This window comes from Podarcis pityusensis, assembly GCF_964106645.2.
Source record: "Podarcis pityusensis genome assembly, chromosome: 4".
Classification (NCBI taxonomy): Eukaryota; Metazoa; Chordata; class Lepidosauria; order Squamata; family Lacertidae; genus Podarcis; species Podarcis pityusensis.
In genome coordinates, this window is record NC_138027.1 from 17,311,377 (window position 1) to 17,325,578 (window position 14,202).

Genomic DNA, 14,202 nt, shown 5'->3' on the forward strand with positions numbered 1-14,202 from the left:
ATTGATCACAACTATATTTTCTGACAGAGCACTCCACGGGTTATCAGTAAGAACACATTATTTTGCTTGAACCAGGAAGTTCCTCAGTTTCACTGAAACCCTATCACTTAATGTTATGTACATATCAATTCAAGGATATATCTATGCACATGGGCCTATTTTAATATCTTTTTAAAAAGCATCTTAGAAGCTTTCACAACTAACTTTCCAGTCAAAGAAGCCATAGGTGTTTTATCAGGTGTGCGGCATGAAGACAACCAATAAAGTTAGTGGTGAACACTTAATTATTTAAGCTTTCATTAGATTTCAGCAGCACTTTGAATTCCTGGCACATTTAAAACAAAGTATATCATGTAACCCCTTGATGACAGAGGTGGTGGCCAAACAGTAAAATATTTGGCAGCATTCTTAATTCCCCATTCTAAACACAGCCTACTCTGAACAGGTAAATTCAATCAGTTAATCCTTATAGAATGTCTTATCTTTCTTGATCAACCATTCAAAAGGCCTCGTGATGAAAAAACAGAGATGCCAGTGTTTCTGCCCACCATGCTACTTAAGCAGTACAGTGGTACCTCGGGTTACATACGCTTCAGGTTACAGACTCCGCTAACCCAGAAATAGTGCTTCAGGTTAAGAACTTTGCTTCAGGATGAGAACAGAAATTGTGCTCCGGCGGTGCAGCGGCAGCAGGAGGCCCCATTAGCTAAAGTGGTGCTTCAGGTTAAGAACAATTTCAGGTTAAGAACGGACCTCCGGAACGAATTAAGTACTTAACCCAAGGTACCACTGTATTTGTAATTGCCAGGTCCTTGGTAACTGAAAATAAGCTTTCCTAGATTGCGCTCAAGGCAGGTTTGGGTGGGTGGGTGTGTGTGCCTAAGAAGATTATATGGGATTGAGATCAAGTGTCGATCTCCCACCACTATGAATATTGCAAAAGGCTATCAGTTTTCACCAGACACTGAACAGTCTGTTAGCCCACCCTACTGCTTCAACAAAGCTTGTTGAGGAGATACTCAGCTAGACTCAATGCCCAAGAAGAGACTGGGGTGGGTGGTGGGGGACTCTGGACTGTGGGAAAGTAAAGAAAAAATAGGGGCAAAAACTGAACCAACCAACACCTTCAGCAAACATTGCTGTGCCATTAAAGTAGAGCAGCAAGGCCTCAAGAATTCCCCCTTCCCAGCTGCAACAAAGATTAAATAAGAAATCCTTCCACAATCTCATCTCTCTCTCAGCCTGTTCACACATGCTTAAGGTACACACTTGGGTAAACTTAAGTCTCATGCCAGCAGATGCAACCATAAAGTGTGAATGTGACAAACCAGCAGCTGAAAACATGCATCCAACACACATGATTAGAGACAGCCAGGATTTGCTATGGTTTCTGGTAGAGAGTATGGTCAGAGGCAAAGCCAGGTAATGTATAAAACAGCCATCCCTACTTCTGGAAGTTGGCAGAACTATAGAAGAATTGCATATTGAAACCATGGAAATCAGGATGCCAATTCAGCACATCTTTGCATAATTAGTACAGGATTTCCATATTATACAAATTGTGTCACCTGGAATGTGGTAACTAAAAAGACATTGCACACTGCAATCCAACCTGCAATCATAACCCTCCAATGGTTTGCATGAACAGCAGTAATTTGCGTAGCAATCCATAAATAGTCCCTGGGAAAGTCAAAGCATCGTCTGAATTAGAAGCAAACTACTGCTAAAATTATATGTGGAGACACTCCTATTGTTACTATTACTAAAGTACAGTACAGATGGTGTGCTAGGTGCTGTACAAATTATATTAAGGCAATAAAGTATCTAAATAAAATTAATTTTAATTTTGGACAGGAGTAAAACACCAGTTTATTAGAACTTGCATGTCACCCCATGTTTGTTCCACTCTATATAACCTACTTTTCTGGAGCAAATAAACATATTTCACTAATTAGATTTATAGCATGCCTTATCCCCAAGGCACTGGGTGGGTACAAATATGTCATCACCTCCTTTATGCTCACAATAACCCTGTGAGGGAGGTCACAATTACTGATATTTTGCAGTTGGAAAACAAATGCAACAGCAACTTGCTCAGGGTCACCAAAATAGACAATTGTTGCAACCTGGCATCAAATCCCAGCTCAGAACTATAACATCACCAGGACATACAGCACCAAGCAATCTGAAGCATATTTACTCAGAATTTCTAAAGATTTCAGTGAGATTTGCTTCCGAGCAATAAATTTTTGGGTTGGTCTTTAATGTCACAAAAAGTTATCTGCAGGCATTCTCTGGTTTGGTATCGCACTCTTGAGTTAGGAACCCTAGTCACATACAATCTATACAGTAGTACCTCGGGTTAATTACTTAATTCGTTCTGGAGGTCCGTTCTTAACCTGAAACTGTTCTTAACCTGAGGTACCACTTTAGCTAATGGGGCGTCCCGCTGCCGCCGCGCGATTTCTGTTCTCATCCTGAAGCAAAGTTCTTAACCCGGGGTACTATTTCTGGGTTAGCGGACTCTGTAACCTGAAGCATCTGTAACCCGAGGTACCACTGTATATTCAACACTAATCCCCATCCTAGCCCACATGGATAATCTAGGTGAGTGGTAAAGCTTCTACAGTGTTACCTCCAGTTGTGGACAGGATCCGTTCCGGATCCTGAGGCTTTCACAATTGGAGAGACCGCTTCTGCATGCACACACGCGGCAAAAACCCAGAAATATATGTTCGGGTTTGCTGCTTACATATCCTGAAGTTTATGTAACCGGAGGGATACGTAAGTTGAGATACGATTGTACTTGTTTTAAAGACCACAACAGTAACTCTATACCCCAGTATTATGAAGTACCTCTTCTCTAAAGTACTTCCTCTTTTGCACTACCACCCCTCCCAACAGCAATGCTGGGAATTGCCTTTAGTGCTCAAACCCCATAGATTAACTTCAGCTTGACTCCTGACTCGCTGTTCTGGAGATTGTCACTCTCCCCTGCAACTGATTAGCTTACAGTGGCATGTGAACCAGGCCTAATTCTGGGTTCCTGGAACTGTGTGAACATGCCAGCTCCTGCTGAGAAGCCCTTAGCCACCTCCTCCCCAGTCCTCTTTACTACCATGATATGCTGAGTAAAAACAGAGGAGCAAAGCAACCTCTATGGAAGCCACTTGCCAACACGATCCCAATAAACTATAATTTGGCTTACAATGGCATGTGAGTTGTGAATCAAGCCATATTCACACTAGTTGCTAGCACCCCGTTCGTGCATGTGTGATTTCCTCAGATCAGGGAAGAGGAACCTTTCTGGCCACTCCTAAGGGTCAACTCTGACAGGTGGGTGGGACAACCCACGCATCAATCATGTGATGCCTCACCTACCTGGCAAAGTCCACTTGAGCAGTGCTTCCCAAGCTCCCGACAACATTGTGAACCACAGAGCAAGGGGGTTCGACAGTCCTACGCCCAGCACTTCAGAAGCTCTGAGCACTGGCCTTGCTCAGCAACTCCCAAACGCCTGGCAACCAGCTGGTTGTCAGGAATTTGGGAAGCACTGTGCAAAGTGCTTTGTAAGCCCTGTGGTCAGCACTTCTCAGCTCCCAAGCATACGGCTGACATAGCTGCTTTCTGCAGGGATCAGCTGTGGGATCAAGTTCCCCATGGGAACCTGAACTCACAATGCATCACCCAATGGGAGATGACTTTAACCCTTCTACGTGCAGGGATGGGACATGGAACTTGTATGTAGAGACAACTCCCAATTTACACAGGGGTTACATTCCAAACTACCATGTATATTTGAAACACAATTGAAAATGCCAGCAAACACCCCGTTCCGCCCCTTTCTGTGACTCTTTGGGTCACTTTCAGGTTCAGCACGGTCACACACATATCGGACGTGTCTAAAACAGTCGCTCCCTGCAACTGATGCTCACACTAGCTGTTACTGCCCCATTCATACATGTATGATTTTTCTAGATCGTCAGTGCATCCCAAGAAAACTTGACAGCCCAGACTGGACTGATGGCTTAGGGAGTGACAAAGATGCAGAGACTTCAGAAAGCCCAATGTGGCCTGCAGGTTACTTAGTGAGAAGCTGAGAAATGAAACATGAAAGGCAAGCTCTCACTATGCAACTATAAAGTTGGCCAATATGTGCAAACCTACCTTATGTATGTTTACAGAGAAGCCAATCCTACTGAGTTTAATGAGGTTTACTCTTAAGCAAACATACTCAGGGCTTCCAGCCAAGTCTGACAAACAGGACCACCACATCTATACTTCACATCTTAAAGCAGTTTAGAACCAATTTCACAAAAAAGACTTCCGAGAAAGATCCCTGAGGAATTATGGCTTTTGTGAAGGTTCTGGGAATTCTGTGCTAAGAATAGCCTCAACACTTCACAGCACTCCACATCCAAGGAGTCTTCAATCTGGAACCGTGGCATTTATAAACCAGTATGAAAGTGCCTTTATACCCCTTTAACAGTCACAGCTTTCCCCAAAGAATCCTGGAAACTGCAGTTTATCCCCACAGGCCTACAATTCCCAGCACCCTTAACAAACCACAGTTCCCATGATTATTTGGGGAATGCCATGTGCTTTAATACATGGTGTGGACGTGACTTAGAAATGCCCACAAAAATAGATGACAATATACCAGGACGGGTTTGATCACATCAAGTAACACCACTATTTATAAAACATATATTGCCTTGGGAGTTTTGAGATCACTTTGTTCCCATTAACTCTGTGATCTGTAGAACAACCCTGCAAATTAACGCAACACTCTATTTCCCAAAGTACAGCTTGGGACAGGGCTATAATAAGGGTGGGCCTTCATAAGACCATCTAGCTAGTATGCAAGACTTTCCCTGGCTCACAGCTTATTTCCACCCTCTTGCAAAACCCATGTTTGGGGATGGGGCAGAACTAATATGAACCACAATACTCTGGAGCAGCCTTTCTCAACTCCCATCATCCTTGACCAGTGGCCATGCTAGCTAGGGATGCTGGGAGTTGTAGTCCAACGACACCTGGGGACACAAGGTTGAGAGTGATGGGGAGAACTCAGCCAACAGGAACACCTGGCCCAGAAATGCAACAGTTAAATCCAATGGTATTGCTCTGTGCTTCTCAAATCCATGAAACTTCTCACAGATTAGAAAGCAGGAAGAAACATCAAGTATGATGTATAATATGATCCAAGAGCTTAGAAGAGGGGGAGGAGAGGGATAAATAAATGCACGTACCAAACATACACATTTGTTAGCACAAAACACATTTTTATAAGCCTACAGACAGTCAAGTTTTTTTTTAAAGTGTGTATTATCCTACCCAGCCCTCCCCCACACCAGTTCTCCAAAAGCCAAACCCTTCTTTGGAAGACAGCAGGGCGGGAGGGGGGGCGGAGCTGTTCTACAATTTCACTGCATGGCTTGAAAAACAACTTTGATTGGCACTTGGCCTGACCCACAGAGCAAGAAAAAAAGAAAAAGAAAAACAGCTTTGGGACAAAGAGTGCAAATATTTGAGCGCAATGACTTACATGCTTTCTTTATATTTACAAGAAAAAATCCTGGTACAAAGATATAATTAGAAAGAGGCTGCCAAACATACACATACACAGCGCATTTGCCTTAGTTGCTCCAAGCTGATAGATTTGCCCAGCTCAGCAGTTTTAATTCATTTGCGCTGGACAAACAAGAGGCAACTCAGTTAATCAGATGTACAGAGTGGAGGCAAACCAATCAGAATATTCCTGAAGGGTGGCTTGCTGGATAGCTAGTATTGTTAGAAATAGTGGCAGATGTGTCTGGTTTGGCTTGGGGCTCCATAAACCAAGGTTTTGATGTGGTAAACAAGCTTTGCAATCAAATGCAGTCAAAGGCCTCCCCTCTCCTTGTACATCACTTTGGAGTTTAGTTTATGGTTTGCATTATTCCGCATTCTGACTGAACCAGGGAAATCTGGTTTAATGTCATTTAACAAGACAGGACCAGATCCCTTCAACCCACTAGCCATGTGTCCCAACTTTTACGAAGTGTTTTAACCCACCCCCCTCCATATCACTTGCCATTACTGGCAGGGGCAATGCAACACACTTCTTCATAAGGATGTCAGCACACATGGAGAATTGAATTAGCTGTTATTATGGAAGGTGGTGGGAAATTCAACATGCAACTACTGTCTTCAGCAGCAGCCTCATCTTCACTGCAACACCTAATTCCACTTTCAGGTACAGTCTTAAGAAAATAAAAAAACATGTTTTCTAGATGTTGCTGGCTCTTTCACTTAAAACTAAATGGCCTAAGCCTAAAACTAGTTCAGGGAATGCTTTTCCCCATATTGACCCCTTCTCATTCTTCAGTCACTTTGGTCTTGTTCCAGGAAACACTTCCATCTGAAGTAAGGCCAGTATCCACTGGCAGCAGGGCCTTCTAAAGTATGGCACATTTCTTCTCAGAAGAGCTTTCCTATGAGGAAAGGTCTTCATCTGCCTTCTGAAAACCATTTAAATTATTTTATTATTTAATGCCAAAAAGACTAGCATTATTAACGCTCCTGCTAAGATTCCAGCATTTATATTAAACTCTTTTTTCATCTTTTTATGAATTTTATATGCATTTAGGGTCAATTCAAATCTTCCTCAGGGGTAGAAAGCATGATAAAAATGTAATAAAATAAACTGTGTAATGAAATGAACTGTGACAAGAGATGCACGGATAACTTTGCCACAAGAGGGTAAGGAAAAGTAGCTGTGCGTGACCTGCACCCAAATCATTAGTCAACCTCCATTCCCCCCCCCCCCATCAAAATAAGGAAACTAACTTAATTTGCCTGATTGCATTGGCTTTGAAGGTTTTCAAATACTTTTTCCCCCTTTTAGGCAAAGGAGCATGTTGTTGACTACTCATACAGTGGTAACGAAGACTGCAGAAGCAAGGCACGTAGGAAAAGGGAGGAGGCATCATTCAGTTTGGATACACACAGAAAAGCGGGAGGGGGAGTAACAGGTAGCCAACTGGCTTCTATTCAATTCTTGGCTTATTTTCCAAACACAGTCAGCTTATTTTTAACCTCTTATTCACAGCCATGAGGGCTAGGAACCACACCTCAAGAAAGAGAGGAACGATATTCTCAGGATGCTAACTGTACCACTGATTCAGAGGTGGTCCTATGTTAACAGAACCCCTTCCCTAGGCGTATTCATATGGCCCCTATGTTGATGGCTTGTAAAACAGCCTGAAGACTTTTTTGTTGCAAAATGCTTTCACTTGCTATTTTAGCTGTTTTGTATTTCACAGCTGTTGTTCTTTTAAAACTCTTTATGCTGTGCCACTTGTTTTTTTATACTGTTTATTGCTGTTGCTATAATATTTTTAGTTGTTTTAGTGTTTTACGGATTGTGTGGTTTCACAGTTTATAATCACATTATGAATTTTATGCTTTTAATATGTTGTGGGAAGCTTGGGGAAGGGTTTAACACCTGAATGGCAGCCTATAATAAATATTGATCTTTTTAAACAGAATGTACATGACACAGAGATCAAGTATCAGAGAGGTGTTGTCATAGGAATTTACTTACCCACATCTCAATAAATCAGAAATCACCTCAACAGTACAAAATAGTTAAACTATTCCTTAAAAAAGGGATCCAAGGATGAAAATATACTCATTCATCACCTCAAACACACAACTTCCCAGGTAAAGTAGGAGTTCACTCTAGAAATATTACTTTCTGCAACATCCTTATACAGGCAAAAACAGCCATGTTTATATTACTTATTACATCTGAACAGCATCCATACACCATTTTTTTAAAAACTGCATTTTAAGGAATTCATACTAGGAATCAAGATTCTCACTAACAAGGGAGCCTTCCTACAGACAGTGATTCATGATTCTAGCATCAGATTATGTGACCAGCAGGATTTGGTCCTCTTTTGAGCACATTATTACATAATTTTAAAACTGCAAAGAATTGGGGTATTGTATCTTTCACATACCACTTTTTTCCATCATCCAGTAACCCTTAGTGCATCAATTAATCTGCTGAATAATATCCATCTCAAAATCTCCACACATCACTTGGTATTCTAGGACCTTACATGAAATGTATGGAATCCTGACCAAGCCGCCTTAATAAAAAAAGTCATCACAATAATTTGTCAGCATTTTATTGTACGTTTCTCCTAATATATACATTTCTGCTTGTAATTTTGTTCCCTAATACACCCCAACATATTTTATGTTATTTTCACCAATATATACATTTTTATGCACATGCTTTTGTGCACATTATCTGATTGGAAAACTGAATTGCAAAATTCAGAAAAGTGCACATTTTGAAGGATAGCTTCATTTGGATTCACATTTGGGAGGGGTGTGGGAAGTACAAATAAGGTAGTTTTGCATTAAAATGCAAACAGAATTTCTCCCCTATCCCTTGCTGGGTGCCACTTGGCCAGTATAAATGCACACTGTGCCACAGTACAGTCCTCCCTCCATAAAGGGAAGAGACATAGACACTGAGGTGAAGGAACTGCAAAGTTCTAGGCAGGGAGCTAATCTTGCAGCAAGTAGGGCCAAAGATGCTTCACACCCAGCAACAGAGGATTAGCTTGCAGCCCTCAAATTGCTAAGTATGGCAGCTGCAGAGAAGCAGGCAGCACATGGGAGCTTCTAGTCAAAGGTGTTCTTCCCACTCCTGTTTTGTACCCTGGCTGGCTGGATTCACAAGGAAGCTTGAAATGCCCTCTTCTAATGCCAGGGTTGGAGTACTGCTCCGGTCTACTGCATGCATGTAGCTGTGTGCAAGGAGCCCCCATTCATTCACTTACCAAAGAGATGCCTACTGGTAGAAGGCAGGAGGAAGAGAGCAGTTAGAAGGGGAATCCCATGTTTGAAAAACCCTGCCAGTAAAACATACCCAGCACTCAACAGAAGATGTGGGCAAGATATCTTCTAGAGAATTTTGCTTGGCATTACTGTAGTAATTTTACTGAGGAACCCCAATAAGCTTCCAAGAAAGCCAGATTTTCTGAGTACACACACAGACATGATGTTCATATACAGAAAGGGGAGGGGGATCTAATAATAAGAGATTTGTCATGGAGACAAAATCTAAAATCAGACATACAATACAGATATAGCTGCTACAGAAAGTGTAAGCATAAAAAAGAGCAGGGAGATTATATATAGTTGGGAGGCATTTATTTTGACATACTCTACATATACAGAGAGGATACAGTTCAAAAGATAAAAGTTTCCTTCCCCTTCTCTTTCTTCACCCTCATAGCAGACCCACACACTGAAGTCAAGGTTATGAAGAGGGCAGTGCTCCTTGCAAAAATGTGTGTCAGATGTGGGTGGAGATAAGGAAGATGAGATGTAGTCCATCTCTCTTTCTCTCTCTCCTGCAGCATGTCTTCAATAAGATATTATATGCAGAACTGAGGCTTAGTGTTGCAGAGGCAAAACCAACAGGAATCAATATCAATACAAAAGGGAGAAATAGTTAGAAGGTAGGAGGTTTCTGCTTCAATCATACATTAAGGCTGGAGGGTATTCTCTGCATTCTAGTCTGACAACACTGAAACCAATGAAAACCCTGGTTTGCTTAGTGACATCATTGGTATTGGCTGCAATCTTACAGGATGAAGCATATTCAGTGTCTGTCTGATATATGTGTCTAGTTACAATCTATCCCCCAACCCCCCAAAAAGGGTTCTAGTCTGGCTCAATGATTACTTGGGGCAAAGATCCTATTTCCATGGTAACGGGGGGGGGGGAGACTATGATAGCTAAGTTTTACACCCAGCAGACCCACTGAAAAAACGAGCATGACTAAGTTAGGTCATTTAATTGCAAGATCCCCCCCCTCACTTTTTTTTAACTAGAAGGGACAGAGCTGTCATAAATAAAGAGGGGAGCAATTTGAGTTAGACTGCCAAGTCTACGGCACAAATACAATTTATATTTATTCTGCAAACTATCCCATAGGCTTTGCGCTGATAACAATATCCAGGAGGATAAACCACTCAGTCAGTCTGACCTTACCATCAACTATACCACCATTATCCACTCCTTCAATTTACTCCAGTCCTCAGTCAACATCATAAGCTTAGGCATTAAATATTTTGATGGGCAGTAATGCAAGGAGAAATCATCTCAATAGTCACGCATCAGTTTTGCAGCCTCCCACAAAGTTACACCACAGCCAAAACCTGAATTTGTTCTAGAAGTAAAACAAGACCTCTCAATTAAGATTAAGCAAAAAGCAGGCGAGAAACTAGAAACACATGAAAACACCTACATATAAATATTTGTCTTTAAAGTACATGCATGCTACACTTGATATTAAAGTGGGATTTTTTGAGCATCTTCTGGGTGGCAGGAGGAAGCTCAACCTGGAGCTATGAAAAGGGAGGGGGTGTAGGAAGCTGCCTTTTGCTGAGTCAGACCGTCAGATCCATCTAGCTCAGTTTTGTCAACACTGACCAGTAGCGGCTCCCTAGAATTCCAGACATGAGTCTCTCCTAACCGTACCTGGAGACACCTGGGATTGAACCTGGGACAAGTAGATGCTCTACCACTGAGCTTCAGCCACATTCTAGCTTCCTCTCGCCTTTGGAAAGAGGGTGCACAAATCAAATATAGAATTTAAGACAGTGTTTGTTCTTATTCTTTTGAAGGTCTTGAGACTTCAGGGACAAGACATATTTTAAAAATTCCAATGGATAAGTGAAGTAGTGATACAGAAGGCAAAGGTACAGCAAAATAAGAATTTCATACAGACACATACCACATCAAGTACAGAGAGCACAACCCTGCCAAAGTCAAGCCCCCTTAATTGATTTCACTAGACACTGAAACCCTGGGAAGGATATCCCAGGGGCCATAGGAATCATTGCAGCACCCTTTATAAGGACAGAAAGAAAACTCCTCAACCTTGGAGAGGGAGATCCAGTGTTGGATCCCACCTCGCCATTGCTATGGTACCTTCCACAGCCCTTCCTCTATTGTTGTCAGAACTGATCTCAGCAGAGCAAAAAAAGGGGGTGGGCATGCCAAGGGTGTGCTTGGATCCAAAAGATCCAACGCCTTCCCATTCCCCTGGCACACCTCCAAACCAGGAGCACACATACAACAGTGAATTTCATTCTCTTTATTTCCCATGGGAGGTGAATGGTTTTGGGGGATGTAGAAAAAACAGAAAAGGACAAAGGTGAGCAAGAGCCGTCCTCTGTTCTCAGGGCACTGGAGAACCCAGGAGGTACATGAACTGCCTTCAGTTCCCTTCCTTTCAGCCCTGCCCACCCAGGATCACACTGTTTAAAGGTGATTATCTTTACCATACTGTTTAAATGTACTTGTTTTAACAGGATCACACAGAGAAAGAAAAGTATACACTTATTACAGTAAGTGTCAGACTTAGTGAATGTTAGCATTTACTAGTAATTCTTAAGATTTTTGGAGGACTGCCCACAGTAAATGTCAGAAATGTGCAAGTCATTAACCTGAGTTTTTAGCATTAGCACATCATTTACGTCTAAGCAATGGAAATATATAGGCATATTATAACCTAATTAAGGCAATTAGGTTAGCTCTGAGATTTACTGGTAAATATTTTCTGACATATCCCACTGAACCTTCTTTTTCTTCAGTACAATGATTACAAACAGAAGACAACATTCCCCAGGGCTGGAATTCTATACTTTCTTATCTGGAAAGTAAGGCCTACTGATCTCAGTGAAGCTTTATTTTCAAGTAAACATGCAAATTTGTATTTGTTATACTTAGAGGAGACCCATTAAAAACTCAATGGGCAATTGTATAAATCAGATGTCACCCATATTCTATACACAAACACAAAGACACACACCCTATTGCACTATATTCATTTAGATGGTATGTGAAACCAATCCACCACCAAACCACCCCTTTTTCTTTTACTGACAACATGATCGGCTATTTTTTGATGTTGCCAGGCTGTATACAATTTTATCAAATGCTATTATTATTATTATGCTTTTGTTTAAGTGGTTCAGTACCAACTGTAACCACACTGAGCACCTTTCAAGAACAAGTCACACTAAAAGCACATGAACAAATAATAAATTATGCATACATTGTATTAAAATGATATGCATATTTTATGCAATTTTAATATACAATATATACATACAATATGTACAGTATTATCCTACTTTACTATGCAATTATAAACAACCTTACATTATAAACAAAAGAACACAGTTTTAAAACTTTTTAAAACAACCAAATAACCTTAATATAGCTAGCACTTAAAAGCAGCCAGCCCAATACACTTTGTAATATAAAAATAATGGGCTGGCTCCAGACTAATTTAGCCACGCTTTACCCTCATTAAAAATGATTGGATTTTTCTTAGTCGTAATTAACAGCACAAGCCCAACCACATCACATCTACTTAGAAGTAAGTCCTATCGAACTCAACAGGGCTTAGTCCCAAGTAAATGTGGTAACAGGACTGTCAGTTGTCCCATGGACTGCAATGGGGCTACTGCATGGCTAACTTAAGGCTGCAGTCCCAACCCCACTTACCTGTGAGCAAGCCCCACTGGGACCAGCACAACTTACTTGTGAGCAAAAAAACGGTTAGGATTGCAGTTAAGTCTACATCCAGCTGGATATGGTTCTTATTATTTTTACACAGCTATACTATGCAAATCATACCTATTTTATACAACTTTACTACTGGATAGGAAAACACACAAACTGCTCTCTTGATATATACATATGTATTTAGAGATAGGGTTGTATCCAAATTAAGTCCTGCTCAGAGCAGACCCGCCGAAATTAATAGGCATGGCTAACCTGGATACATTCCTTTCTGAGGGTCCTAGAAGTTAGTTGCAGACAACACCGGCTGCCCCAAGTTCTATCTACTCACAAGTAGAGCCACTGAAACCAAGGGACCCAAGTCAGCCTTGCCCATGGGACTTCAGTGGGTCTACTCTGAGGAGGGCTATTGCGTTGTATCCCAGCTAAGTCCTCCTCAGAGCAGACCCACTGAAATTAATGGACATTGCTAATCTGGATACATTCATTTCTGAGGGTCCTAGAAGTTAGTTGCAGGCAACCCCTCGCTGTCCAAGTTCTACTCACAAGTAGAGCCACTGAAACCAGGTGACCCATGTCAGCCATGCCCATGAGCCTTCAGTAGGTCTACTCTGAGGAGGGCTACAGTTTTGTATTCCAGTTAACTGCTCCCCAGAGCAGACCCACCGAAACCAGCAGACCTAAGTCAGCCATGCCCATGGGACTTCAGTGGGTCTACTCTTGAGGAGAACACGAGCTACCAACGTACCTCACAGGTACACTAGATTTCACACTTACACACATATAACGCCTCATTATAATATATTCTTTAGGATAACCCTGACTGACTGACACACGTACACAAGCAGCCCTACGCGAAGGTGAAAGAGCCCCCCCCCACCACTTCAGCGGGGCGCGCGCCCCCCCCCTTTATAAGAGTTGGCCGAGGGGGCGTGGCCCGAGCGCAGCAGCCCAACGGTCTACAATCGGGAGAGGCGAGCAGCATCTCCGAGCGCCTTCGGGCAGAAGTCGCCTCCTCCGATCGGGCTCCCCCCCCCCACCACCAACCGCCCGATCCCCGCGCGCGCTGCTCCCCAACGTTCCACAGCACCGCGCGCACGCGCGGAGGGGTGTATGTGTGTGTTTGTGTGAGGAACGTGACGGGGGTCGACGTACACCCACCTGCCTCAGCACTTTCCGGCAGTTGCTACAGACCCTCCGGCACTCTCCGTGGCCGCTGCCGCCGGGGACGGACGAAGGGCAAGAAGCGGCGCCCCTGTTCATGGTTGCCGGAGCCAGCGGGGGCAGAGGGAGGCGACTGGCTGCAGCGGCTGCCTGCGCTCAGCGCTCAGCGCCTCCGGCCGCCGCCCCCATCCGCCGCTCCCCTCCTCCTCCTCCTCTTTCCCCCTCCCGCCCCCCTGGAAGCGCTTCGGCTTCAGCCGCTCAGGAACAGCCGCTGCCATCCCCGCCCCGCCCACCAACCGCGGCTCTCCCTCGCGCGCACACCCCTCGGCCGCCGCCAATCGCCGCGCCTCGGCCACGCCTACCCGCAACCCCCGCCTGGCCAATCGCAGGCGCCGGCCACAGCCAGCCAATCGGCCGAGCGTTCTCCCGCTC

General features: G+C 43.3%; 1 protein-coding gene across 1 annotated transcript in view; it reads right to left on the reverse strand.

Annotated features, from left to right (window-relative positions):
• The window catches only part of SESN3 (sestrin 3), a 70,711-nt gene extending 56,727 nt beyond the window's left edge, over positions 1 to 13,984 (reverse strand). The window contains exon 1 of the mRNA XM_081002200.1: positions 13,768 to 13,984. Within this exon, the coding sequence (XP_080858326.1) occupies positions 13,768 to 13,869 (102 nt within the window). The 5' untranslated portion in view covers positions 13,870 to 13,984. The remainder of the gene's footprint in view (positions 1 to 13,767) is intronic.
• Between the last annotated feature and the right edge of the window lie 218 nt (positions 13,985 to 14,202).